Below are 27,841 nucleotides of genomic sequence, written 5' to 3'. Positions count from 1 at the left end.
GAAGATAATATTGAACATTAGAAAAAGTAGTCCGACCTATTTTTGTAAATGTTGATAGTTTATATCCTAATGTATGTGATTAAAAACTAACAAAAATAACAGAAATATATCAGCACGTCCTCTTATCTTATGAGCACTTTTTATATCCCGAACGGGCGGTATATTTTAGTGGAGGGTTTTCAGTTGATGAATTAAAATACGTGCACCCAATAAAAAAAATGCTCAACAGGCCCGAGTAAGATAATATTCAATGAACGAAGGTGCATGTGTTTTAATTAATAATGTCTAATTGTCTCTCATACAAAAATTGTTGCTAGTATTAGAAACAGAAGAATTTCAAAATATTTCAAAAACAAAAACCTGCGAGAGATGCTTTTATTTGTAACCCTGATTATATCAAAGTAATAAAACTTAATTTTAGACCGGGCACATTCCATGTAATGAGTATAGAACTGTTTTTATTACGTTTAAGGAATTGATATATACATATATTTAATAAATGTTAACATTCGCAAATATTTAATGAATAATTATAAATGTTGATGAAGTATATATTCATTAGTTGTGACATAGTTCATCCCAAAGACTGCTTGTTAAGCTGCGCTGTGGTTTAATAATTGTTTAAAGCTCAGCACAGTTTAAAAATGTACTGCACTCGACCAAGAACTGTTATATTTACATGTAGTAATAATTTTGTGTATTAATGACGAAGGGACACCCGTTTATTTAATTGAATTGGCTAATAATCAAATCACATATTCCTCTCGTCATTAGCCTAATTATCGTAAATGTTAGGAGTAATTTATTTTAGATTGTAAAATTAATTTCACTTGTTGAATTGAATATTTGAATGCCTAATTCACTGTTCCGTTCTTTCACGGGCACATTATTGTTAATCATCATTTCCAATTAAAGAATACACTCAATAAATGACGTTTTATTTCTACAAACCCAAGCCTACACTTTTCACGCTTTTAGGAACATTATCGTTCGTAGTATTGCGTATTTCCCTCTCATTATCGTAACATTGCACGTGTTTTAAATGCACACAGGAAACAATAAAATACCATTTATTTGTATGATATAATTTTGACATGGAATTAAGCTCATTAAAGAGGCGAATTAGGCCAAGGTAGGCAACCAACGTTACGAAAATGTTTTATTCAGATACTTAACAAGATGATGTTCAGTTCAGATATTTAATAAAAATAATAAATAGTTTATTTGTTACGAAAATATCTACTTAAAATATATAATTTATAGTTGTAAATAGAAACTAATTTGACACGATGTTAAATAAAACTTATACCAAACAAAAAATGTAGTTCAGTTCAGATGTATAACAAAAATAATAAATAGTTTATTTGTTGCGAAAATATCTACTAAAAATAGATAATTTCTAGTTTTAAATAGTAACTGATTACACGATGTTAGATAAAACTTATACCAAACAAAAATGTTATCCTATTTACAAAAATGCAGATTATTTCCGTCAGTTAAATTTGCAGGCCAAAAATTTATCAAAACAAACTTCGAACCTTGGCTTAATTGAACACTTCCACCACCCACACTAAAATCAACTGTGATAACTGTGTGGTCCAGTTTCAGTTCCACCTGATAAATTTGATAAGTAAACAAATATGGTGGGGATTCAAAACTGGACAATTTTGATTGATAAATATTAATTTGAGGAAGTGAAGGAGTTAGTTTTCAGCCAGCCAGCGGGTTGGAAACTTGTGTCGACCATGACGGTCAATCTGTGGGTGTGTTTGTTAATATTTTCAATAATAGCCAATGAACACGTACTGTGAGTACTTTTACATTTTTTTTTAGAAAACGTTCATAAACTTGACCAATTTAATTTTTATCAGGTCACAAAACTATATCCCCCAGGCTCTCAATAAATATAAAATTTCTGGAGGCTATGGAGGGTAAGAAAGAGGTCATTCATTTCTGAACTGTTGAATAACTAATTTTTGTAACCATTTAGTGGTGGTGTGAAGACGTCTTTCACCAAAACCAAAACGAAAACATCTTACGGTGGCACTAAAAGTTTACCAGTGGGTGGTGGAATGAGTTATTCCATTGGAGGAGGGCTAGGGCATGGAATAGGTGCCGGTTTAACCTTCAACGGAGGAGCTAGTCCTTACGCTTCTGGTGCTGCCAATTATTACTCTGCTCCTGGTGGTGGTTCCACCTTCACAAGCGGAGGTAGGAAAATTAAGTGTTAAAGAAAGTTACCATTACACCTATAAAATATTCTAGGATGTACTGGCCTGCCACCAAATCCGATGAACGGAGGTTTGACATGTTCCCAGTATTCCGGATGTAAGGCTAATTGTATGCCCAACTACCAATTCCCCAATGGGCAAACCCAAATCACCATCAAATGCGTAAACCAAAAATGGGTTGTTGATGGAGGCCAATTCGACACTGTACCTTCATGTGAACGTAAGCAGATTTACAATCTTCTAAATTAATTTTAAACAAATTATTTTTAGCTATTTGTTTGCCTGCGTGCATGAACAACGGAATCTGTACGGCGCCGAACCAATGTAACTGTCCTGTTAACTTCTCTGGACCGCAATGCCAATTTGAGAAAAAACCATGTCTTGCTCTTCCAAATTTGCCACAAAATTCCAGAAGAAAATGTTCAGACAAGTAACTACACTGATTTTTTATAATAATTTACAATAACAATCTTTTTTTAATGTAGTACGTGCACTGTAACTTGTATGGAAGGCCACAAGTTCCCAGATGGTTCTTCTATAGCAAAATTAACCTGCAAGGACGGTCTTTGGTTGCCGTCTAAGAGCACTTGGATTACCATACCAGATTGTCAAGGTAAAAAAGACTCTTTACAAGTGTTATTTGCAGCAGTTACAGCTTTTAATTTGTGCAGCAACTTGCAATCCTCCATGTCTCAACGGCGGAAATTGCCTCTCTTTCAACGTTTGCCAATGTCCTCAGGACTTCAGGGGACCACAATGTCAATACAGTACGTACAAAAGTTTTTTTTGAAAAAACCTAATTTACTTATTTTAAGGCCGTGATGTTTGTGATCCCAAGAGGCTTCAGTTTAATGGCGCTTACAATTGTTCCGGAGCCATGGATCACTTCCAGTGTTCTCTTTCTTGCCCCGAAGGAATTCCGTTTTCTTCCCCGCCTGCTCCAGTTTATACCTGTTATTACAGTCAAGGAATTTTTGAACCTTCACCAGTCCCTCAGTGTCTCTACCGTAAGTTATTCAATGTTAATTTATAGAAATTAGATAATTCTAGTTTTTATCTTTAGCTGAAAATATGCAAGTGATTCAGGGACCTTCCAGTTCCCACACCTATTATTCACAAACTTCAAATAGTTCTGGGTTCAATTTGAATTCCTTGTCTTTGAATGGGAAGAAAATTATGACCAAAACCAAATATGACCACGTAAGCTTCTACAATATTTTTTCCATCTTCTATATTTAAAAGTTATTTTCAATATATTTAGGCTAAACCAGATCCTCTCTTCAACGACACTAACTTCCAATTTGTGCCCCTTGGAGAAGTCAGTACAAAAGTTGATCAATTAATGACGCTAGAACAAAAGTTGCCCAAACCCGGAACCTGCTTCACTTGGGGAGGAGCCCATTACAAAACGTTTGACGGACGAATCTTAAGGTAACCCTAATTAAAATGGCCTTTATTATTTTGAAAAATATTGTGATTTCAGCTTCAATTCTCCATGTGCTCATGTTTTGGCTCGAGATTCAGTGGATAACACTTTCAGTATTATTACGCATAACCACAAGAACTGTGCCACAGATCCGAATATGTGTTCTAGAGTTATAAAAGTTTATTTGCAGGATAAGGAATACGTACTGAAAAAATCGGGTAAGTTCAACCTCATTCTTTAATGGACTGAAATAAAACAATATGTTGTGATTTAGACAAAGGTGTCCCAACTTTCTCCCTTGGTAAGAGACTCCTTCCAATTCCTGGACAATTACCAGGCGTCAGAGTAGAAGTTGAAGCTCATTACGTTGTCATGTCTTTGGATACGGTCGGAGCTAAAATCAGATGGGATGGAGAGGTAATAATACGTGCTACTTTAACAAAAAAAGTGCTAAAAATATTGTCTTTAGCTCTTGGTGCAAGTAGAAACGACTGAAAGCCTCTGGAACAGAACGGAAGGACTGTGTGGAAACAAAGATGGTAACTCCAATAATGATGTAGCTACTAAAGAAGGAATCATACCTAAAAGTGCCTTGACTGCTGTAAGCAGCTGGAAAGTTGATAACCTGCAAGGTAAAATCTAGTTTTTTTTTCACTTAGGAACTCGTTTAAATTGATTACTTTTCAGATATTTGTAATGATGAACCCAGAGATACTCACGCCTGCAAAAGTGTGAAGGGGGTTGAATATCAAGCTACGGCTTTCTGTAAAAATATATTATCCGATCCCCGATTCCATCTTTGTAGTAATGTAAGTTTGATTTTGTAACGAATAAACGTTTATAAACTAAAATATAATTTTTAATAGTATCTGGATATTGCCCATCTCTTGGAGACTTGTACATGGGACTACTGTTCTTGTAAAAAACAGGACAAAAGTGAATGCGCATGTGAAACTTTAAACGTCTACATCAAAGAATGCATTTTCAGCGGTGTTAAAGGATTAGCTAATTGGAGGGACGACAAGACATGCCGTAAGTAAATTTTAATTCCAACTTAATTGACACATTTATTTAATCCATTTTTAAACAGCAATGAAATGTACCGGTGGTAGAATTTATAAGTCCTGCGGTTCACCGACTGGACAACCTGTCTGCGGAGGAGTTTCAGTCTTGTTGGGTATAAATGACGGTTGCGTTGAAGGTTGTTATTGTCCCGATGGCACGGTACTTCACGAGGGAAAATGTATAAGTGCTGAAGAGTGTCCTTGTAGATTGCGTGGCAAATTCTTCACGCCCGGTGCTTCTGTTCCTAAAGATTGTAATACTTGTACTTGTAGTGAAGGCAAATGGGTTTGTACTCAGGTAAAAAGCTTCAAATAAAATGTTTCATGGGTTCTTTATAAAGTTTTTTGCGTTAGGTTTCTTGTGGTGCTCGTTGTTCAGCAGTTGGAGACCCACATTACACAACTTTCGATGGTAAATCGTACGACTTTATGGGGCAGTGCAACTATTACTTGGTCAAACATAATAATTTTACAATTGAAGCTGAAAATGTTGCCTGTGCTGGATCTATTTCTCAAGCTATGAATTTCCCAATTAGTGTTAGTTCAGGACTTCCCTCTTGCACCAAGACCGTCACCATAAGAATTAATGGACAGAACATTAAGCTGAAACAAAATCATGACATAGTGATTAATGGTCAAGACATCACTAGAATTCCTTATGAAATCGCTGGGGTCAAAATCAGAGCAGTTTCTTCCATTTTCATTAAAGGTAGAATTATATTGTAATATAAATTCAGCTTGTATGCTCTAACATGTTTATTAAATTACAGTTGAGCTACCAAACAAAGTAGAAGTTTGGTGGGATGGAGCAACTAGAGTCTACATTGATGCCCCTCCAAGTCTTCAAGGTTTCACCAAAGGTCTTTGCGGTACCTTCAACAATAACCAAAAGGATGATTTCTTAACACCAGAGGATGATGTTGAACAGACTGTTGTTCCTTTCGCAAACAAATGGAAAACGCAGGAAAAATGTAACGATGTCCCTGAAAGTCTCTTGAACAATCCTTGCGAGAGGAACATTCACAGGAAAGTTGAAGCCGAAAAACACTGTCAGAAAATCAAGTCCAATCTCTTTGGAGGTAAAATGAAATCAACGTAACCATCCTATATTTATTATTATTTTGTTCTAGATTGTCATTTCTATGTGGACCCAGAACAATATTACCAAAACTGCCTCTACGACATGTGTTCGTGTGAAAACAAAATTAGTAACTGCCTATGTCCAATAGTCTCATCATATGCGGCAGAATGTGCACGAAACGGCATCAAAATCGATTGGAGAAACGATGTTAGAGAATGTGGCATTCATTGTCCAGGTGGTCAGAAATACCAAGTTTGTGGTGACTCGTGCACAAGAACCTGTCAGGATATCGCCACCCAAGACGAATGCAAGGAACAATGCGTCGAAGGATGTAACTGTCCAAAGGGTGAAACACTTGATGAAAATGGTGAATGCATTCCTATAGGGGAATGCAAGTGTCAGTTTGATGGTTTGGAGTTCCAGCCTGGATACAAGGAGATCAGACCAGCTTCCACAGGACCAGAATTATGGTAACATCTAAGTTTACTGAATGTTATAATATTGATTAATTGTTTATTGCTTCAGTACTTGTTTGAACGCAAAATGGTCTTGTAAACCTGCCACTCCAGAACAACTTAATGATTTTCCAAGAGCTCATGATCTCAAATCTAAGTGTAACGCCTCCCTCAACATGATGTTTACCACTTGCGAACCTGTTGAACCTGTCACATGCAAAGTAATATTTCCTAATACTTTCTAACTTCACTATTATTTAAAATTTGTTGTGGTTTTGTTCTAGAACATGCACAATCATGAGTTGTTCAGTGCATCTGTTTGCCATTCTGGTTGCAGATGTAAAGACGGTTACGTTCTGGATACAAAGCACAAGAAATGTGTGAAACCTGAACACTGTCCTTGCCATCACGGTGGTAGAAGCTACAAGGACAAGTCCATCGTACAGAATGACTGCAACACCTGGTAAACTAGGAATATTCTCTATTATTGAAAATTCTAAAACAATTTTTTCAGTACTTGCAAAGGCGGAAAGTGGGAATGCACAGAGAGGCAGTGCACGGCTGAATGTAGCGCCTGGGGCGACTCTCATTACAAAACCTTCGATGGAAAACACTTCGATTATCAAGGGCAATGCGACTACGTCTTGGCTAAAGGATCTATGGGCTTGGAGTCGTTTGACGTTACTATTCAAAATGTACCATGTGGTTCCTTGGGTACCAGCTGTTCTAAATCAATTTCTATTAGAGTAAATGTTGGCGGCGATCAGGAGAGCTTAACTCTGACTAGGGACAAACCTTTGCCAAACTCGCAAACACTTAAACACCTTACTTTGAGGCACTCTGGACTATTTGTTATTGTTGAAGCTGTGGACTTAGGTGTATCAATTAATTGGGATAAAGGTACCAGAGTATACGTGAAAGTTAGTCCCAAATGGAAGAACAAGGCAAGAATTGTAGTTTTATTATATTACTTCTAAATAATAGTACAATCTTTGCAGATCAAAGGACTGTGTGGTAATTACAATGATAACGACGGTGACGATTTCCAAACACCTTCAGGTGGTATAACTGAAGCCTCAGCTACTATTTTCGGTGACTCCTGGAGGTTACAGTCGTATTGTCCTGAAGCTTTGGAAATATCGGTAAGCTTCTAATATACAAATATAATTATCAAATGTGAATATTAAAAATTTAATTCCAGAATACATGTGAAGAACGGCCCGACAGAAGAGTATATGCTTTGAAGAAATGTGGAATATTAAAATCCCCAATTTTTGCTCCTTGCCATTCAGAAGTACCATTGGATCACTACTTTGATAAATGCGTGTTTGATACATGTGCCTGTGATCAAGGAGGTGATTGCGAATGTCTTTGTACTGCTTTGGCAGCTTATGCTCAAGCTTGCAATAACAGAGGAGTACCAATTAAATGGAGATCTCAAGAACTATGTCGTAAGTATAAAAAAACTTTTTTGTCAACAAATCTTTAAACACTTAATTACAGCAATGCAGTGTGACGAAAGATGTTCCAACTATAGTCCTTGTATTTCAACTTGTCCCTTGGAAACCTGCGATAATCTACTTACTCAAAACAAACTCACTAAGTCTTGTTCTGAAGATACTTGTGTTGAAGGCTGCAGCTTCAAACTTTGTCCACCTGGCTATGTCTATTCCAATTCATCTCATTTGGAGTGCGTACCACGATCCACCTGTAAACCGATTTGCTTAGAAGAAAACGGTGTTACCTACTACGAAGGTACCATATTTGTATTTTAAAATTGGTTGATTTTAAATATTATCTTGTGTTTTAGGTGATTTAATCGAGGAAGACGATTGCCACAGTTGCTATTGTTCACGGGGCAAGAAAGTGTGCACTGGGCAACCTTGTTCAACAACATTGCTTCCTTTAACCACACCACAAATGGATCAATCAGTACAGTGTACACCAGGTTGGACGGAATGGATCAACCAAGACAAACCCAAGTTTACAAAAACCAAGACTAAGGGCAGAAAGAAGGAACACGAACCAGTTCCCAATTCATTACTCATGAACAAGTTGAAGGGTGCTAAGTGCAGTTTCAGTCAAATGGTCAACATTGAATGTAGAACTGTTGGTACTCATATTCATCCGAAGAAAACTGGATTAGATGTGGAATGCAGTCTGGAAAAAGGTCTTATATGCAAAGGTGATAAAGGAAGAAAATGTCCAGATTTTGAGATTAGAGTCTTCTGCGAATGCGGTACGTATTTCTGCATAACCGTATAGGAAAGTTTTAACAGGTCTTTTCTAGATTACTTCGAACATCCACCTCCAACAACTGAGTCCCCATCAGCATGCAATATGACAAAACCCAACAAGGAACATCCAACTGATTGTCATCTTTTCTACGAATGTGCTCCAACCGATAATGGATTTGAATTAGTAGAAAAATCTTGTGGAAGGGACATGATGTACAATCCACGAACCATGGTCTGTGATTGGCCAGCAGCTGTGCAACTTCTTAAACCCAACTGCACCGAGTCGAAGGAGACTATAGAAGATGAATCTGAAGTTTCTAGTAAGATTCACAACAATATATTTAATATGATTTTACAATTTCTTTTTGTTTTAGCACACGAATGTCCAGATGGAATGGTGAAAGAAAAATGTGCTATAAAATGCGACAATCTCTGCCTTTATTACGAGTATGTACTTAAGGAACAAGGTTTGTGCCAGCACGACATAAAATGTGAAGCTTCCTGTGTGTCTGCTGAAAAACGTCCTGAATGTCCCGATGGAATGTTTTGGGCTAACAATGAGACGTGTGTCTCAATGTTCGACTGTATGTGCACTGCTTCGGATGGAAGGCCTGTTAAGGTACTTATTTTATATAAAATCTATTTAAAATACCTTAATGTGTAAAATTTTATTAGCCGGGTCAAGTAGTGGAAGAAGATGGTTGCAAACAATGCCAGTGCATCGATAATTTCTATTCCTGTCACAAAATACAATGTGCTGAAGAAGAAGAAAGCAGAGCGGAACTTCCTGAAGAAGAGGATGCACACCAGAAACAAGAAGTCGGTTCTCTGGAATACGTAAAGGAAACTCACGTAGAAGTTGTCACAGTTCCACCGGTTATCATCATACCAACTACTGTAACACCTCCAGAACAATGCGATGAAGATCAGTAAGACTTTTTTTATATTTTAGTGATTTCAATTTTTAAAATAAATGATTTTAGCTACATCAATTTGATACAAGGGGACCAACCATTACCAGATGAAGCTTTTACGGCAAGTAGTGTCCTTGGGCCATCTTTTGCTCCATGGAATGGAAGACTAAACAGTCACGTAACTGAAAGTTCAGGAGGAAATTGGGCCCCAGAATTCACTAATCAAGATCAATATCTAGAAATAGACTTGGGACGTCTCGAACCAATCTACGGAGTGATCGTTAAAGGAAGTCCTTTGTACGACGAATACGTGACTAGCTACAGAGTGTTGTACAGTCCGGATGGCCATGACTTTTTCTATGTTTTGAACAACGAGAAGCATCCACAAAGTTTCAGAGGATCTATCGATCAGAAGACTCCTGTGAAACAGATCTTCGATGTGCCTTTTGAGGCTAAGAAGATTCGTATCAATCCACAAACATGGAACAATGGAATCTCTTTAAGGGTGGAAATTATTGGATGCGGTGAACCAACCACTACTCCTACTGAACCGTACGAAGTTTTCGATGTGAAACCACAGCAAATCAATAAACAACAATGCGATGATGAAATGGGTCTTGGAGATGGTAAAATGTCAGATAGACAAATTTCGATTAGCTCTGAACTTTCTCGCGAATTCAGCAAACAAAATCTGAAAATTACTGGAAATAAATCTTGGCAACCTTTGTCCAACTCTCCCACAGAATGGATCTTAGTAAGTACTTGCTATATTTTTATATTTACTAATTTAAAAATTATGTATTTGACAGTTTGACTTCTTGGAACCAAGAGAAATTACTGGATTGGTGACGAGAGGTGGTGAAAACGGTTGGGTTAAGACCTATACATTGCAATACTCTCAAAATAAAAAGGACTGGAATCCAATCTTGGATTACAATCAGAAAGAGAAGATCTTCTTGGCAAATGTCGATAATAACAGCCCGCATAAGAATGACTTTGATTTGCCAATTAGTGCCAGATACTTTAAGATCATTCCTGCTACTTGGTCTGAAAACATTGCTATGAGAATTGAACTTCATGGATGCTTCAAGCCTTATCGTGAGTTTTATTTAAGTCTACATTACTTGAAGGTATAAATTTTTATGTTTTAGCTGAAATTTTGGAGCCACTAACAACACAAGCGCCGTCAATATGTAACATTTGTCCAGGAACCACTGAACTAGAACTCGGGGCTTGCAAATGTAGCGATCCCCTGTGGTGGGATGGGGAGAATTGTGTCAATCGCACCCAATGTCCTTGTTGGGTTGGACACATTCCGTAAGTAAATTCTAACAATTAAATAAAAGATGTTTAGTAAGTTTTTGATGTATTAGTTATTCCATTGGAGCCTTGTTCGAAGAAGAGGACTGTTCTCAGTGCATCTGTAAACTTGGAGGCATTACCCATTGTACTCCCAAGAAATGTCCACCATGTAGTAATGTGAGTACTTAACTTTAATTGATTTAATTTATAAAACCGTCCAATTTATTTTATTCAGGGTTTGAGAAGTACCGTAACTGGAACTTGTGCCTGCGCTTGTAAACCTTGCCCAGAAGGCACAATTTTGTGCCCAACTAGTAATATTTGCATTAACTCAACTCTTTGGTGTAACGGCATACAAGACTGCCCTGATGATGAAGTAGAATGTACGACAATGGCACCTGAAACAACTACACCTTTTGTCCCCACAACCACCACCAAAAGTTTGTTGATTTACAATTTTTTTGTTCAATTTTTAATTGCTTATTTTATTTTAGAACCAAAGACATGTCCAATTGTGGATTGCCACCCTGGGTTCAAAAAAGTGGAGAAATCACCACACAAAAATGTTTATCTATCTCCAATGTTGGCCACCCAGGGAAGTTCTCCAAGGAAGACCTTCTTCAAGGGTTACTACAAGGGTGTAAAGACTGGCGGCGTCAAAGGAAGTAAGTTTTCTTCATTTTACTTTGGATCAAATAATTATTTCCTCCTTTAGGGTACAGAAAGCCTAATTTGTTGAGGCCAACTCAACCACCACCAATACAAAACGACGAAGAGATTGTGTGCAAGGAATACAAGTGTGTGTCTACGAAACTGCCACCAAAATTCATTCATACTAAAGAAGAATGTCCTCCTGTTATTTGCCAACCCAATTACATGCCAGTCTTCGATTTCGATCAAACTGATTATAAAGAATGTCCTCAGTAGGTTTTATGAACTGTGTTTTGTAACAGATTGTAGTGTTTATATTTTAGATACTCTTGCCATCCACCACCTCCACCAGATGCAATTTGCAACATAACTGGTCGCACTTTCAACACCTTCGATGATGTTGAATACAAATACGATATTTGCAATCATGTCATCGCCAGAGATTTGGAGAACGACGAATGGGACATCTCATGTAAGATTTTAAAAACTGTAACCAAACAACTTTCACTAAGTCATTCATTTTAGTGAAAAAGAATTGCACAACACATTGTTCAAGAGACTTAATTATCCGTCATAAGGATAATCATTTGATAATCCATCCTGACCTGACAGTGGAACTAGACGGTTACCTCTACAATCGCGATCAACTAAAGAAAATTGCTCCAAAACTCACAGAATTCAACATACAACAACTCGGAAATGTTATGTCCTTCGAATCAAATCGTTATGGCTTCTGGTTGATTTGGAACAAATACGGCAACATAAAATTGGGTGTTGTTTACAAACTGAAGGACAAGGTTGATGGTTTGTGTGGTTTCTTCAATGAAATACCCGAAGACGACAAAAGAAAACCTGATGGAACACCAGCTAGGACTACCGTGGACTTTGGAGACAGTTGGGCATTAGCCAGTGACCAACCACAAATCTGCGAAGCTAAAACTTGCCCCATTCATATCCAGAACAAAGCCTGGGAAATCTGCAACAAAGTCAAGTAAAAAATCTGACACTTGTTACGTACCTAAGTCAACCTACGTTTTTTGTAGGGATTATACTCTAGCTGCCTGTGCGAAAGTAGTAGATATTGAAGCCTTCGTCTCACGTTGCCTCGAATCTACCTGCACATGTCTGCAGCAAAGCGAGAAGAACCATACTGCCCAAGAAGAATGCAGATGTCAAACAATGCAAAACTTCGTTACAGACTGCCTTCAATCTGATTCATCCATCGAACTGACCGATTGGAGAATGCAACACGACTGTCGTATGTATCTTAATTATAGTCACTTGAATGCAACTGTTAAGTCATATTTTTGCAGCTGTGACATGTGAATCTCCCTTGGTTTATCACGACTGCTACCAAAGAAAGTGTGAGCCAACTTGCAAATCAATATCTGACCCCAACGCCTGTCCAAAGGTTCCCAATATTTGCTTCCCTGGTTGCTATTGTCCTTCAGGTTATGTTCGCAAAGAAAACAAGTGCATCAAGCCATCAAGCTGCAGGGATTGCGAATGCAATGTCCTTCCGCATCTCCAATATGTCACCTACGACGAATCCAACTTCACAGTTACCGGAAACTGCGTATATGTTATGTCCAGAGATGTACTAATTAACGAAAACAAGCATGCCTTCCAAGTTTTGATTACCAATCATCCTTGCCAAAACAATAATGAGAAGATGTGCGTTGGAAAAGTTACAATCTTATACAAGGGTCACAAAATACACGTGCTCATGGATTATTATCGCAACAAATTGAAATTGATCGTAGATGCTGAAAGGATTGAAGACTTTTCTGAAGTTGCTGATTGGATTAACATCAGAGAAACCGCCACGAAACACTTCAAGTTGCTTCTTACGGAAATCCAGGTGGAAGTTTCTGTGTACTTCCCGTCTTTGGGCGTGTCAGTCAAGGCCCCATCGCACAGATATGGAGGAAAACTTGAGGGTCTATGTGGTAATTGCAACGAAGATCCGGAAGACGATTTTAAAACTCCCAGTGGCAAAGAAGCTCAGGATGAAAATGATTTGGCTTTGAGTTGGTTGTATGAACACCTTCCTGGAGGACAAAGTAGGGAACAATGTGAAAACAAACCCAAAGAAGATTGCCCACCTATTCCAATCGACTCTGATCCTTGTGTACAACTGGTTGACATCAATAAGTTCGGACAGGTACTTCACAAAAACCAACTTTAACTTTAACATGTTTTATCATATTCTTTTCTAGTGTCTTCCAGTTTACGACCCCAATCTGTTTATCGATTGGTGCAGAAAAGACACTTGTGGAGGCCATCCAGAACTATCTTGCAACGCAATTGAAGCTTACGCCAGAGATTGTGCCAGCGCTGGTTTCTGCATTAACTGGAGAACTGACCTTTGTCCCGCCAAATCTTGTCCTGAAGGTCAAATATACGATCCTTGCGGCACTGTTTGTCCTGAAACCTGCGAGAGTATAAAGAATCCTAAGGCTAAAAAGACCTGTAGTGGAATTCCATCTGAGGGATGTTACTGTCCTGAAGGAAAGGTGTTGTTGAACGATACCTGTGTTGAGCCTAAGGACTGCGAGGTTTGCGATAACGAAGGACACCATCCTGGAGATATCTGGAAGAAGGACAAGTGTACAACTTGCACCTGTGAGGGAACAAATTTGAAGTGCGACACTCAAAATTGTATCGGAAGTGATACGATTTGTCAACGTGGATATACTGCTATTAAAATACCTTCCAAGGAAGATGAATGTTGCGACAAATATGCCTGTGGTAAGTTACTAAAATATAAAACCTTGCACGCCTTCTTTCAAATCATTTCTTGTTCTAGTACCGGAACCAACAGCTGGACCAACCTGTGAAACACCTCAAAAGATTCAGTGCGGACCAGGACAAATTCTGAAGCTGGACACCAAACCCAACGGTTGCCAAGTGTTCGTATGTGAATGCAAACCAAAGGACGAATGCGAACCTGTCGATATGAGTACAGAAGAACCTCTAGACGATGGATATTTGAAAGAAGTTGACGACTCTGGTTGTTGTCCGGTGGTAAACACAGTTTGCCGTCCGGAAATATGTCCAGACCCCAAGCCTTGTCCTCAGTATCACAGTTTGAACACCAAAGAAATTGACGGCAGGTGTTGTCCATTACACACATGTGAACCACCGAAAGATAAGTGCATATTCGAAACCGGCTACATAGCAGCTACTAAAGGAGGTGAAAGAGTATTGACGAAGTACGAGAAGCAGAAACTTTTGAAACCTGGTAATTCCACTTGGAACGATGGTCCATGTAGAACTTGTAAATGTTTGTTGTCTAGCGTTGGCAATTATCAATACACTTGCGACAAAACTGACTGTGAAAGTCTGGAAAACCATGCAGATTACAGTGAATTCCATTTGGAATACGAAGATGTGTATGATGAGTGCTGCCCTAAGGTAAAATTGTTTCAACCCTCTCATTAATTCATCTCATAATTATACACTTCTAGATCAAACGTGTGGCTTGCAAGCACAAAGGAAAGACCTACAAAGTGGGCGAAGAATGGGTTTTAGGCGTGGACAAATGTACCAAGATTAAATGCGTTGCCGTCACCAATGGCATTCAAAAGGAAACCCACAAAACAACCTGTGAAACAGACTGCGACCTAGGTTTTGAATACGTCCCACCGCCCGCAACTTCCGACGAGTGTTGCGGTACTTGCAAACCTGTAGGATGCGTGGTAGGCGGCGTCTTGCACAAGATTGGACAAGAGTGGACTTCGAAAGATTTCTGCACGGAATACAAGTGCAAAGACGTGAATGGATCCATGCAAGTCCAGTCCGTTTTGGTCAACTGTCCCGAATTGAGTGATGACACCAAGGAGAACTTCGTTGTGGAGTTTGAGCCTGTTGAGGGAGAATGTTGCAAGAAACATAAAATCACGGCTTGCAAAGTTGGCGATTCTATCTATAAGGTTAGTTAGATAATAGTTAATGTTTAGATTAAGTCTGATGGTGTTGATTTTGTGGTAGGTTGGAGAAGTTTGGCCTTCCCCAGATGGTGACAAATGTAAGAAGTTCACCTGCATTGAAAAATCAAACGGCGATCTCTTGAAACAAGTATCAGTTGAGTCTTGTAGTAAGGATTGTGACAAGGTAAATGATATTTTATGGGCTTTTGTCTAATATTAATCAAATCATTTTTGTTTTAGGGTTGGGAATATGAAGACCTTCCAGACAGTTGTTGTGGCAAATGTAGACAATCAGCCTGTATTGTTGAAAACGAACTTAAAAAACCTGGAGAGAGTTGGATGTCTGCAGATAATTGCACCACCTACGCTTGTGAAAGAATTAACGATCAGTTCCTAGTTTCCAGCACTAAAGTTGTTTGTCCAGACATATCAAGTTGTCCTGACGAAAACATTTACATTAAAGGTTGTTGCAAGTACTGCAACCTCACTGCCGAATCTCAAAGTAACTATACTTTTCATTTTTTAAACAAATTATTTCAAATTAATATTTTTAGCTTTGTGTGCACCAATGGCGTTACCTTTAAACAAGACCATAGGAATCATCAAACATGGAAAATGCATCAACAAATATGAGATTAAAGACTTCACTGAATGCGTTGGAAGTTGCAAATCTTCAACTCTGTTTAACTACAGTAAGTATAACTTAAATCACTGAACCACGATTACCTATTAACAATTTATTTATTTCTAGTGACTGGAATGCATGAGTCTGTTTGTTCTTGTTGTCAAGCAACTGACTACAAAACTTTAGAAATAGATTTGGACTGTGAAAATGGATCAGTTTTCAAGAAGAAGGTGGCAGTACCATCCAAATGTGGCTGCGAAGGGTGTGCTAAAAGTAGTTTACTTTCACATGTGAAAACCAAGACCAAAACTCCAATTAAAATTTAAGAGGCATGATTTATATTAATAAGATTTGTATTCTTTTAAATGTAAATATGTTTGTAATTAGTATCAAATTGCTTTTAGTTCATTAATGAGATTTTCTATTTTTTTAAATGTAAATATAATTTGAATTAGTAACAAATGAGTTTTAGTTCAGTAATAACTTTGCAGTTTAGGGTAGTAAACAAAAAATCCCTAATTCTAAGATCATATATATTTTTCAACAATAATGTGTTTAAATTACCTATAATTTACAAATTTGTGTTTATATCTAAATAATCTATATACAATATATACACCAATGTTGTTTAAAATATTTTCCTTAAATCTTTTATGTAAATTTCTTACAGTTAAAACGTGTTTAAAATCAGTGGTGCACATTAAATTCGACACACATTAAAATATGTTCATTCGAGGCAACACAGAAAATATTTTAAACGCTCTTTTATAATTTCTATCAACATCACAAGTCATATGGTTTTTTTTATCTTTCAAATATATACCTATGTAAAATTATATTCATTCAATTCCAATAAACTTTAAAATATCAACAATAGGATAGTGGAATTACTTATTTTCTATTAAATAGACGGAGAGAAATTTTTCTTAAAAATTGACTTTAAACATAAACAGTGTTACATTAAAATCAAAAAACATGTTAATCCCTACTTAAAGCTATATTTCGTTGCTTGATATTCAATGTTCACATATCGTTTATTCGTTTATTTGTGCGTTTAAACAGTTCGAAACGAAAACTTTGGCGAACTATCAAAATCAACTGAAATGTACTTATCAAATAGCATCGTAGTTTAATCAGGCAGTATTGAAATTTCTTTACGTACTTCAAAAGCACAATTTTGGTAGATTTTATTTAATTTCTTTCTTTTAGAGATATTTGAGCTTTTTTCTGATTTGTCACAACTGGACGGTTCTTTTAAATACTATTTTATTTATTGCAGTGCGTAAATATTCAAATTCAAAGGCGATTTTTTGATATTTATTGCTAAATGAGAAACATATGTACGATACTTATTCACGTTGAATATCAATCGCAACCAGATTTTTAATGTAATACTGCTTGCATGTCGTAACAACGATCTCTATTCATCTTTATTTATTCTCTATTCTAAAATCATGTTTTAGGCCAGAACGGCCCGGTAAAAGTTATATTTTTTGTAACTTTTTTTTTTCAAATTTCGCATAAGACTTTTATATCACCACTCTACTTAAAATAGTCTAATATAATTGGCAGTATATATTACTTTACTTTCTTCTCATAAATGGTAAGTTTGATTACTTTATATTCATATCGAAGACGTAACCAAGAGTTTCAACAACCGATATGACATTTTTGTGCATTTGTGTACATCTAATTTTTACTTATTTATCCAGTGAATTAGTTAAAATGCCACCAAATTAAATCAATAATTTTATATCCAGAATATTTTGAAGTGTTTGTTTAATTATCCATAATCAGATTTCAATTTAAATGGGTGGATTGAAGCTTGATGCACATTTAGTTTGTTGATGTTACGCCCCCGACAAGCCATTGAATAAGATACAGTGGCAAATAGTTTAGTTAGTTATTTTTGTTGTTTAATCCCTTTAAGTAAAATAATTAATGAAATTTATTAACTCTAATAGAACCAGTCCTAGATAAAAGGCGCTGAGGCACTTTGCGTGCCTCCAAAGATAAAGGCTTCTAATAACACTTAGTGGTCGTTTTTATCACTCTACTAATTCTAAGGCCGTTCATTCAATATTTAGGCACCCGTTTCTTTGTCCCGTGCCCAATTCCTGAATTAACGACATCCAATTATATCGTAAGTTATCATTTAAAATTACTCTATGGTAATTAGTCGCGTGTTTATTTTGTTTTTGTTGTATCGTTAAGCAGTAAATCGGCCCCAAATTCTGCACGACAGGACACACAAAATCATTAAATCCATAAAACCATCGACAGTCGATCTTCCAAGGTGACACGAACATTATCACTTTTCTCAAGTGGGATCCGACGGCTCCTCCTTGTCCCTGATCGCCTTGAGCAAGTGACTCCTCAGTTCCGATTCGGAACTCCTCCACAACAACACCAACTCCTCCTTCGACAGTCGCTCGAGCGGCGAACGGCCGTTGGACGAGTTGCGGGGCGAGCAGTTGGGCGGCGGGGGTGCGGGCGGGAGGTTCTCTTCGGGGGCGGGTAGTACGTGGGGCGAGCGGGAACGCGGCGACGGGCGGCGCGACGACGAGCCGCCGTTGCTGTCTAACGATTTCGACTGCTCCTTCAGCTTGTGGTTGCGACGCTGGCGGGGCTCCGGTCTGTCCGGGTTGCCCGGGTTGGTCGGCTCCCCCAAACTCTGATGTCTGAATGCAAAAGAAACGCACCAATTATGATTTCCTGACGTAAGTGACGAATTTTTAATACCTTGTTTTGGTGCGATGAGACAACGGTGGGTGTCTGGAAGGTTTCTCCTTCTCCGCTTTTGTGGTGTCCTCAACTTGTATCCTGATGGTTGGGTTCGTGGTGTTTTGTTTTGTATTGTTGTCTCTAGAATTCTTCTGTTCCTTTTTATTGATTGCTGATTGCAACTCTTTGATGGTCAATTGGTTCCTTCTGGCTATTTCGTCGTCAGATAGGTTGCTTTTTTCGTTCATTGTGCTCTCGCAAATATCGTTGACACTTTTAGCAGCAGGAACCTAAATAAGTACATTTAGAACTAAAGCTAAAAATCAAAGAGAAGGAACTAACTACCTGAGGAGTTTGTAGATCATTCCTGCTCAGCGCTTCATCACTCTTTCCCAAAGCTCCCAAACTGTGTTGCGGCTGAAGCCTGTGTTTGCTGGGAGGTTCTCGATACTTCGGCAAGGTGGCTAATTTTTTCCCAATACTCTCAGAATCCGACAACTTTCTTAAAGCCTGTTCTGATCCTCTTGAACTGCAATCAGATATATTTTCAATGGAAAGTATGGGACTCTTCCCCCCTAATTTGTTCCCAGAACTGATGATGTCTAAGTAACTGGATCTGCGACTGTTAATATCTGGGGGACTGCTACTCAAAAAGGCTGATGCGTCTTTGCTAAGTCGACGACCCACTACTGAGCTATTGGTTTCAGGCTTCATCGTTTGGGAATTGAAAACACTATCAGTGCTAAACCTTCTAACATTGAGCGACGTCTGACTCTTTGCCTTGTTTTTAGATCTGGGGCTGAACATTTGTTTATTAAACAAAGCAGTGGGCGATTTAATTTTGGCAACGTCCGACTTGGGACTGGACCTCATGAACGTTCTTCTTATAATGCTTGGACTTAACTTAGATTTTTTCTCATCAGGTGACAGCTGATACTCCGAATCCACTTCAGTTACCGCTTCTAATGGTGGTTCACGTTCTTCCTGTTGCTGCCTGCGAATTGTACTTCAATTTTAGACGTAAATCTACTATTCCAATTGCCTAATTTTACCTTCGGATCTCCTGGATCATCTCGAAGAACTGTGCCTTGCTCTTTCTACGTCTGCGCTGTTCGTGTTCCTTCTGAAACAAGGACCATCAAGAACATATGTGGAAATGATTTATTCATAGAAAACAGTCTGGCTACGGGGGTCTACACATAAATAATATGCACAGATCGTACCCACAACAAATAGACACAACATGCTGGGAACACACCGAAAACTGCAACATACATAGTTTTATGGGTGGTTCTACTAAAATAGGAAAGTAAAGAGAATGAAAGGTTTCGTAATCCTATTTTCTTAGAACCAACCACGGATATATATTTCGTCTACGAACCCTTTTGATGCTTTTTTGGAACAAACTAGTGATTTGTCCTTGACGAATTGTGTGAACTAACTCCCGAGCTGCGTGATGCGGTGACACCAACTCCACACAGTTTATGAAACGGTACAATTTCTAAAAAAAGGAGATAAGTACTAAATATTAAAAGACAAAATGGCAGTTTGTACCTGACTAAAAAACATTATATTTCTGCTCCTCCAGATTGATCCTTTTGGTTTGTCTCTTAATGCTGGCAACGTGTATTTAAAAAACAAATGCTCGATCAATAAAATTATTAAGCCTAGTCCTATTCCAACTCCTAATAATATAAAAACTCCCGTGACAGCTGCGACCCCTAAAGGTCTAGGTTGGGCTATATCTGTTGCCAGTTTGAAACATGGGAGGCCCCCGTACCACTTCTCTTGCAAAATATCCATGTAACCGTTACTGGAATATTTTGCTATCACCGCTGAAATACTATCCTGAAAAATTAACAATAGTTTTAATTAAACAGTTACAACAAAGTGTAGAAAATATTAAAACCTTTAGAGGGAATCCTTTGGTCATCCCAATGGCATAAGTATCTTCATTGATGGTGTCTCCTATTTTTTGAAGCTTGCAGCCATGATCGGTAGCTCTGTAGTAATCCAGAATAGGTGTATCAGCTATTAATATATCCAAAGAACCATTTCTCAGCCTTTCAACTCCTTCTTCTACGTTTCCAAGAGCATATTTGTTCATGTGTTGCCAAAGATGCTGATTAGCCTTTTGGACGTAGTATTCTGCTGCCGAAGCTTTCGGTGCTCCCACTTTTTGACTCAACAACTAAAATAATTATTACAATAAATAATAACTTACGAATTACAAAAATACTAACGCTTCGATCGTGGTAGTTGCTGACAGTGTTGTGGAAAAAAAGTCCAGCGATGAGAGCTGCAATGTTGGCTGTGTAGCTGGCAACAAAGATGACCGAAAATCCACCCCATACGTTTATCAAGAACTTATTGGGCCAGCTTTTAGGGGCTTTGAAAGCCACCAAGTGACCGCATAACAGACCCCACATCACCCAAAGAGCTGAGCTCATACTAAAGTTCTTCGATCTTTGCCTTCCCCAAGGATTAAGCCCGAAAGGAGACAACCTAAAAATATTACATTATAGTTATAGTTAGGTATAAATGGTGGAAGTAATCACGAACCATTCGTATATAGCTACAGCAATAGCGGTTATGTTTAGACTAGTGAAGATAGCGATCCACAACTCAGGTGAGAAAGGCAGCAGAAACGCCATCAAAGGAATCTCAGATTTTTGTTGTGGCGCAGCCAAGAATGACACACCGCTAAAGAAGTACGGAGCGCTGAAATCTATAACTTCACTACGTGCACTTGAAACGCTAAGTGCTGCGAACGACATATGTGCGGCACCCGAGACCAAATCGCCAACAACACCGTTCCATTTTACGTCCAGTTCGTCACCTTCCAGGTGGGTTTCTTTATCGGTTTTGGTCTGGCCTTCTTTGAATCTAAAACACGAGTTAGCAGTTATGATGTCCAATTATTGATGAGGTTCCATGATTAACCTGTAGCTGAGAAACTTCTTCCCAACGTCCCTCTTGGTCCTGTTGCTCTTGACGGGAATCCTCGAGCCGAAAAGCCCGTCGGCCACGATGTAGAGCCGAAAATCGAACTCCAACTCCTGCGCGATGTTCTCCAGGAGATCCATGGACAGGCCGTAGCAGCAGTTGGTGCGATAGCGGAACTTCTGGAACGGAAAGAACCGCTCCTCGTCGTCCACGTAGTCGTCGGTGAAACCGCGATAGTCGGAGTTGCGGGCCTCGCGGTCCGCCTCCTCCGTCTCCTCCTCCTCCTCCTCGAGACGCTGCATCTCGTTGAAGACGAGAGTCAGATTGTCCTTGTCCGAGGTGAGGACCCGGTGGCACGGCAGTCCGCGCAAACACTGTCCGTCCTCGTCGAGTTCGCTTTCCATGACGAAGGGCGGCGCCAGCGCCGTCACCACTCTGAACACGGTCCTCGCCCTGGAGGAGACGGCGGCGACGGAGAGGTCGCCGCCGGGCCATATTATGGTGTCGAGGCGCACCGATCGTCCCGACACCAGACCGACGCGTTTCCATCGCATGCTCGACGTCGTCGTTTCTGTATGGTCAGGAGAAAAAATAGATAAGGGAAAAGTACATTTAGATAAAGAAATTGTTCTGGGTCGAGGGAGGACAAAGGATGTGCTTGGTCAGAGGGTTTTTGTTGGCCATAGTGGGTTAAAAACGGGATGCAATGATAAATTACATAAATGATCATCAAGAGTGTGAAGTCTTAAAACAAATTCCTTCATTGTAATCACCAGCAATTATGGAGTAATATAATTAAAGATTTTAACACGAATTTATGTTCTACTCTCAAACACCACATAATCTCCCGAAAACGGTTGAGGAGTAACAAGGTTTCTTTAAGCCCATATCATAGACGTATTCGTGGAACGTGTGAGTGGAAAGATAATGATTATGTGTCATTTTTACGGCGTGTTTTTCCGTTCCACGTTTGTCCGTGATATAAATAACACACAACACAACTGAAGAAATGGTTAGTATAATTGACAGGCCTGGGATCCTGTGACATCGTTATTGCTTCTACTTTTTTACGTGCGTTCTCAGTCTCTTGAGACCTCGAGTTTTTGGTTTTAATGACATGAGAGCCGTTATTATGCATAAGAAAATGTCATAATGGACAGCTGATGTGTGAATGATGTTGACTAATTTATTATAAATTGAATAAGACCTGGTGAAAGATATCATTCACTTGATCATATTACTTTCCTCAAACAGGAACTAAAATGAAAGTATGTTTTCCTTACCAGTCTCATTGTCTTTGCTGCTATGTTCAGGAACTAGATTAAGTATTTCGAAATTTGCAACTAATGATTTGTCCACTTTTTCAACGCCAATTTCTTGTGTGAATTTTTTGCCGGCCAACGCGTCAGTGCAGGCGACTTTCAACTCCCTGAAACACAAGAAAATAAAATCCAATAATTGTCGTCGCAATAAAGAAGCGAAAAAATATGAGAGCACTCGAATTAAGCTCACGAGCAAGGAGATCGATGTCGAAATATTCTTTCCATTGAAATGAAATGTATAATCTCGGTTGCCATAGCGCTAGGATAATGCCATTATTCCGCAAATCCTTTAGTGCATCGTAAAATTTAATGGAGACATGGACTGCTACTTCAATTCATCCGACGTTATTGTTCACAACTTTGTAACTTGTTGATTATCACTAACTTTTGATCTGGCACCTTAGTTTTCAATTTACAATCGGATAATCAATTGTAACACACCCAAAAGAAGTAAGTAATGACCCATAAAGGTGTAGTTACTGTATAAAAGTTGTTATCTTAAACCTAAGGCGAATCTCGGAGTGAGAGACTTGATATTCATCCTAAAAATAACTGTGTCACACGTTCAATAAAAGTCTCCAAACACGGGAGGCTTGCAAGTAGAAAGAGTAAATAATATTTCCAATATGTAGCGTTTTACGTGATCTATTCATATAGGCGAAAGCATAAACTGGTAATAACCGATTCGGGAGGGATCTAAGTTTTTTTTTAGTTCACAGACGGCAATATCGAGGTCTCCAGGGAGTAACCCAAACTGATATTTACTGTAGTGTTTTTTTTGTTGGGTAACGAAACCTTTACGGACCATTTTGACCAGAAAAACTCGCCAAGGCTCAGCCCTGAATATTAATGGCCCCATAATGTAAGATCAATGACCAAACTTCAAATCTCCATAGGTATATTGCGCACGTAATCAAAAATTAGTTTTATTGCAACCTGTCCTGTAATGTTTGGAGAGACGAATTCAGGAAAAGTAAACGAGCTCGTCTTTTTGTATCGCGAAGAAAAAACAGCCAATTTCCGGTGAAATATCGCGACAAAACACAGTTTCTCTCGCGAAATGATAAATGGGTTGTATTCATGAAATACATGGAGGACATTTTTCACCGTGTAAACAACGCACAAAAGGCCAAGACTCCGGATTTATTGCTACTCCGCGGAAACGAAGCGTTTATTAAGAGGGTACTTTACTTTACTTATATAGGGAACATTTTTAAAAGCACTTAATGTACAATTTTGACAGTTGAAATGTTGTATGATTTTTTTATAATATAATTTTAAAATTGAGATGTGGTTCCTTTGGTTTAACAACTAAACTCAGCGACACAGAAAATAAATATTCAAGAGACCATTGATCATCATCATTGGTTTTTGGAGTAACTGAGACTAGAATGAACGTCTATGATAATTCATTAACTCGCCTTAGCAATAATCTAATAAGATGGATAATTATTCCATGTCATCTCTACTTGACCTTGAAAGTTAGCCAAGATGTGGATGAAGAGTCCTCTCTATGACGTCGTTGATTTTCAATGATTTTGCTGGTTGTGGTAATAAATGAACTTATGAATGTTAAAATCCAAATTAACCCTCAAAATATGAAGAATAATTTTACTGTTGGAAAACGGGATTTTGAAGGAAAAGACGCTAAATATACTTCTACAATGTCCTTTAGATGTATCACTGGTCAGTCAAATTATCTCTAATAAAAAATAAAGGTGATGAGTTATACGACATTGCCCCCCAAAACATAATTCTACTTGTTCGATGTAGGTCTGGGAGATCTGCTCTCCACAAAATAATGTAGACTACACCTTTCTTCGCGGTACCTCCTGTGACATACCCATCACGGTATAGCCAAACAAAATCGAGAGTCATGACTAATTATCATTTCACACCCTAAAGCTGGCGTTTCTACTACCAGGGTGTGGTAAGAACATGTTCTCATTGAAAGAAGTCTTCCTTCTTCTGTAAACCACTGTCATCAATTGTTCGAGTGGTGACAAAGTAATCTTAAGAGAGAGTAGAGTTAATAAAGTTCTAAGGCAGTAGACTTGACATTTGTTTGTCACTCGACATCTTCCCGAATCTCCCACACGTCATTCACCACCTTTCTCAGACCACGCTCCTCAACAGATCCAGACAATTCTTCGAATCCAATATAATCTGATTGGCAATTTCCCCAAATGAAATTCCCGTCACTTTTAAGCCAATAATATGTTTTCTATGAATCCCACTTAAACGAGTAAAATTTGTACGGCTTCGAACTAATAATATTTGAAAATTATGAATGAAAATTCCTAAACATTTTATAGATCTTTGTTTACCTTTTATAGTTCTAGTCTAAGTAACTTCATTAAGGAAAATATTTTAATAAAAATTTAAATTTTATAATTTGTATGAAAAAAATTAATATCAATTTTAAAATGTGTAAATATATAAAAAGAATTTTGAACATGTTCATTCTCTACAATTAATTTAACTTATTGAAAGGTCAATTAAATTATTAATATAATTTCAAGTCTTCTGTTTTTTAATTTGAAACTCTGTTTGGTTAAAAAAAAATGTTTTTTTAATAACAATTTAAACTTTACACTTTACAATTTGTATAGAAAAGAAATGGAAAAGACTACTAGTTCGGAAATACCTAAATATTTATAAAATTTTTGAAAATTTTTACTACTACTAATTTACTTTATTGAGAAGACAATAAAATTGTTAATATGATTTCAAGTTTACTGTTTTCTAATTTCCAACAAAATTTAGTTAAGAAAATTGTTTTATTATCAATTTAAACTTTACAATTTGTTTAAAATAGAAGTGGAAAACACATCAATTCTAAAATGATATATTTTTGAAATATTTTACTGTTTACTGTTAAATTACTTAAATTATAAATTTAATTTCAAGTTTACTGTTTTTTAATTTAAAACTGTGTAATTTGGTTAAGGAAAATGTTTTAATAACAATTTAAACTTAACAATTTGAATAAAAAAGAATTGGAAAAGAATATCTGTTTTAATATTCCTCAATATTTATCCATTTTTAAAAAAAATTACTCTCTTTTGTTAATTTACTTTATTGAGAAGCTAATGAGATTATTAATATTATTTTAAGTCTGCAATTTCCTTAAAGAAAATGTGTTTAAACTTTAGAATTTGAATAAAAAAGAAATGGAAAACAATATCTGTTTTAAAATACTTCAAAATTTATCCATTTTTTGAAAATTTTTACTATCCACAGTTAATTTACTTTATAGTGAGACTAATGAAATTATGAATATAATTTCAAATCTTTAATTTCGTTACAGAAAGTGTGTTGGAAGGATTTTATACTTTGGAATTTGAATAAAAAAAAATGGAAACCACAATTAATTTACTTTATTGAGAGACTAATGAAATTATTAATATTATTTCAAGTCTGTAATTTCTGGGTTGAAATGCGTCAATATTTATCCAGTTTTGAAAATTTTTACTCTCCTTACTTAATTTACTTTATTGAGAGGCTAATGAAATTATTATAATAATTTCAAATCTGTAATTTCTGTTTTAAAATGCCTCAATATTTATTCATTTTTGAAAATTTTTACTCTCCACAGTTAATTTACTTTATTGAGAGGCTAATGTAATTATTAATATAATTTCAAGTTTGTAATTTTGTTAAAGAAAATGTGTTAGAACAATTTATTTAAACTTTAGAATTTGTATAAAAAACAAATGGAAAAGTTTATCTCTTTTAAAACGCCTCGAAATTTATCCATTTTTGAAAATTTTTACTCTGCACAGTTAATTTACTTTATTAAGAGGCTAATGAAATTATTAATATAATTTCAAGTATGTAATTTCGTTAAGGAAAATGTGTTAATGACAATTTAAACTTTATAATTTGTATAAAAAAAATGGAACAGAATATCAATTCCAAAATGCCTAAATATTTAAGATTTTTAAATATTTGTATTTTATGCAATTACTGTACTTTATTGTAGTTTTGTTAAGAAAAGTGATTCAATAACAATTTATAATTTGTGTAAAAAAGAAATGAAACAGAATATCAGTTTTAAAATGCCTAAATATTTAAGATTTTTAAAAATTTGTATTTTATACAGTTAATTTACTTTATTGAAAGGTCAATAAAATTATAAGCATATTTGAGGTTTTTGATATCGATATCTGTCAATAAAAAAAGGTGCTTTACCACCACCTGCATTAAAAAGCCCTTCGGTTGTCTGGGGGCAATTTGACAAGCCGAACAGCGTTCGATTATTTACAGACATCTGAGATAAGAGAGCGGGTTGTAAAAATATTCACCCCCAAGACGTTCAACTCCTCCCCTCAATATTCCGATATCGAATTTTAAATGTGAAACCGTCATTTTTCACTTTCCGATAGTGAAAAAAGGTCCCGTCGAGGTCGCACGATTTATTATCCTGACAAATGCCGGCAGTTCTATTAATTACGTAATGGAATCTCGCCTTAATAAGGTCGAGGCTGTAATTCATTCTATTTAAAATCGGCTTTCGATGCGAGAACTGTGACAATTATTCACCGGATTTTTGCCGGGATAAATTTCACTTTGCCAGCCTGCACTACTCGCATATATTTTTAGTTTTATGTTATCTTGGTAATTATAATTTCCGCCATCTACACTAATTTCTCTCGGGTAATCAAAACTAATGTTTTGACACGTATTGTTAGTAAATTGTGCGTGTTTTCTCTTAAACACAATGCCGCACAAATGACGTACTATTTAAACGGATAACGGGGCGGTTTCACCGCATTATTTAGGGTACGCGGTATTGTTCGGGAGCGGGTGAGGAATCGTGTCACAGGATTCGATGAACGACACATAATTTCGATGTGAAGATGCTCGCTAATTGAATTTCCTGCGATCCGGCAAAGGTGGCTGAACACAAGGGTGAAAGTAACGATTTT

At 37.2% G+C, this 27,841-nt stretch overlaps 2 protein-coding genes across 6 annotated transcripts in view; one reads left to right on the top strand and one right to left on the bottom strand.

Moving 5' to 3' along the window:
• Positions 1 to 1,734: 1,734 nt before the first annotated feature.
• LOC109597110 (hemocytin) lies at positions 1,735 to 16,380 on the top strand. 2 transcript variants are annotated; one of them, XM_049967083.1, is made up of 46 exons: positions 1,735 to 1,807; positions 1,872 to 1,931; positions 1,991 to 2,211; positions 2,266 to 2,451; positions 2,502 to 2,661; positions 2,717 to 2,844; positions 2,903 to 2,998; positions 3,047 to 3,238; positions 3,295 to 3,431; positions 3,493 to 3,662; positions 3,715 to 3,875; positions 3,932 to 4,074; positions 4,127 to 4,289; positions 4,345 to 4,466; positions 4,524 to 4,689; positions 4,748 to 5,019; positions 5,076 to 5,430; positions 5,492 to 5,800; positions 5,852 to 6,272; positions 6,328 to 6,478; positions 6,542 to 6,720; positions 6,772 to 7,201; positions 7,256 to 7,399; positions 7,459 to 7,708; positions 7,761 to 8,012; positions 8,068 to 8,496; positions 8,548 to 9,113; positions 9,170 to 9,423; positions 9,478 to 10,162; positions 10,218 to 10,506; positions 10,560 to 10,725; positions 10,782 to 10,887; positions 10,946 to 11,150; positions 11,205 to 11,375; positions 11,426 to 11,633; positions 11,685 to 11,833; positions 11,887 to 12,352; positions 12,405 to 12,619; positions 12,675 to 13,525; positions 13,581 to 14,112; positions 14,171 to 14,778; positions 14,832 to 15,296; positions 15,355 to 15,477; positions 15,534 to 15,795; positions 15,848 to 15,985; positions 16,045 to 16,380. In XM_049967083.1, exons 1-46 carry the CDS (start codon positions 1,746 to 1,748, stop codon positions 16,242 to 16,244), a joined length of 12,018 nt encoding a protein of 4,005 aa, XP_049823040.1. In that variant the 5' UTR covers positions 1,735 to 1,745; the 3' UTR covers positions 16,245 to 16,380. The 2 variants fall into 2 exon arrangements, with proteins under 2 accessions (XP_049823040.1, XP_049823039.1); XM_049967082.1 differs by lacking the exons at positions 1,735 to 1,807; positions 1,872 to 1,931; positions 1,991 to 2,211; ... (10 more) ...; positions 4,345 to 4,466; positions 4,524 to 4,689 and having other exon boundaries at positions 4,711 to 5,019; positions 8,548 to 8,814; positions 8,869 to 9,113.
• Positions 16,381 to 16,437: 57 nt separating this feature from the next.
• Positions 16,438 to 27,841, bottom strand: part of LOC109597115 (uncharacterized) — a 35,316-nt gene continuing 23,912 nt past the window's right edge. Inside the window, exons 6-16 of one of the 4 annotated variants that reach the window (XM_049967084.1) lie at positions 22,872 to 23,017; positions 21,586 to 22,159; positions 21,205 to 21,528; positions 20,886 to 21,147; positions 20,552 to 20,833; positions 20,197 to 20,490; positions 20,024 to 20,143; positions 19,695 to 19,765; positions 18,988 to 19,648; positions 18,661 to 18,932; positions 16,438 to 18,599 (exon numbers count right to left, since the gene is read on the bottom strand). In XM_049967084.1, the coding sequence (XP_049823041.1) occupies positions 18,239 to 18,599; positions 18,661 to 18,932; positions 18,988 to 19,648; positions 19,695 to 19,765; positions 20,024 to 20,143; positions 20,197 to 20,490; positions 20,552 to 20,833; positions 20,886 to 21,147; positions 21,205 to 21,528; positions 21,586 to 22,159; positions 22,872 to 23,017 (3,367 nt within the window). In that variant the 3' untranslated portion in view covers positions 16,438 to 18,238. The remainder of the gene's footprint in view (positions 18,600 to 18,660; positions 18,933 to 18,987; positions 19,649 to 19,694; positions 19,766 to 20,023; positions 20,144 to 20,196; positions 20,491 to 20,551; positions 20,834 to 20,885; positions 21,148 to 21,204; positions 21,529 to 21,585; positions 22,160 to 22,871; positions 23,018 to 27,841) is intronic. The other 3 variants (XM_049967086.1, XM_049967085.1, XM_049967087.1) reach the window with 3 other exon arrangements.

This window comes from Aethina tumida, chromosome 5 (assembly GCF_024364675.1).
Source record: "Aethina tumida isolate Nest 87 chromosome 5, icAetTumi1.1, whole genome shotgun sequence".
Classification (NCBI taxonomy): domain Eukaryota; kingdom Metazoa; phylum Arthropoda; class Insecta; order Coleoptera; family Nitidulidae; genus Aethina; species Aethina tumida.
Note: the sequence above shows the minus strand (reverse complement) of the source record. Positions and strands in the feature narration are given on the sequence as shown.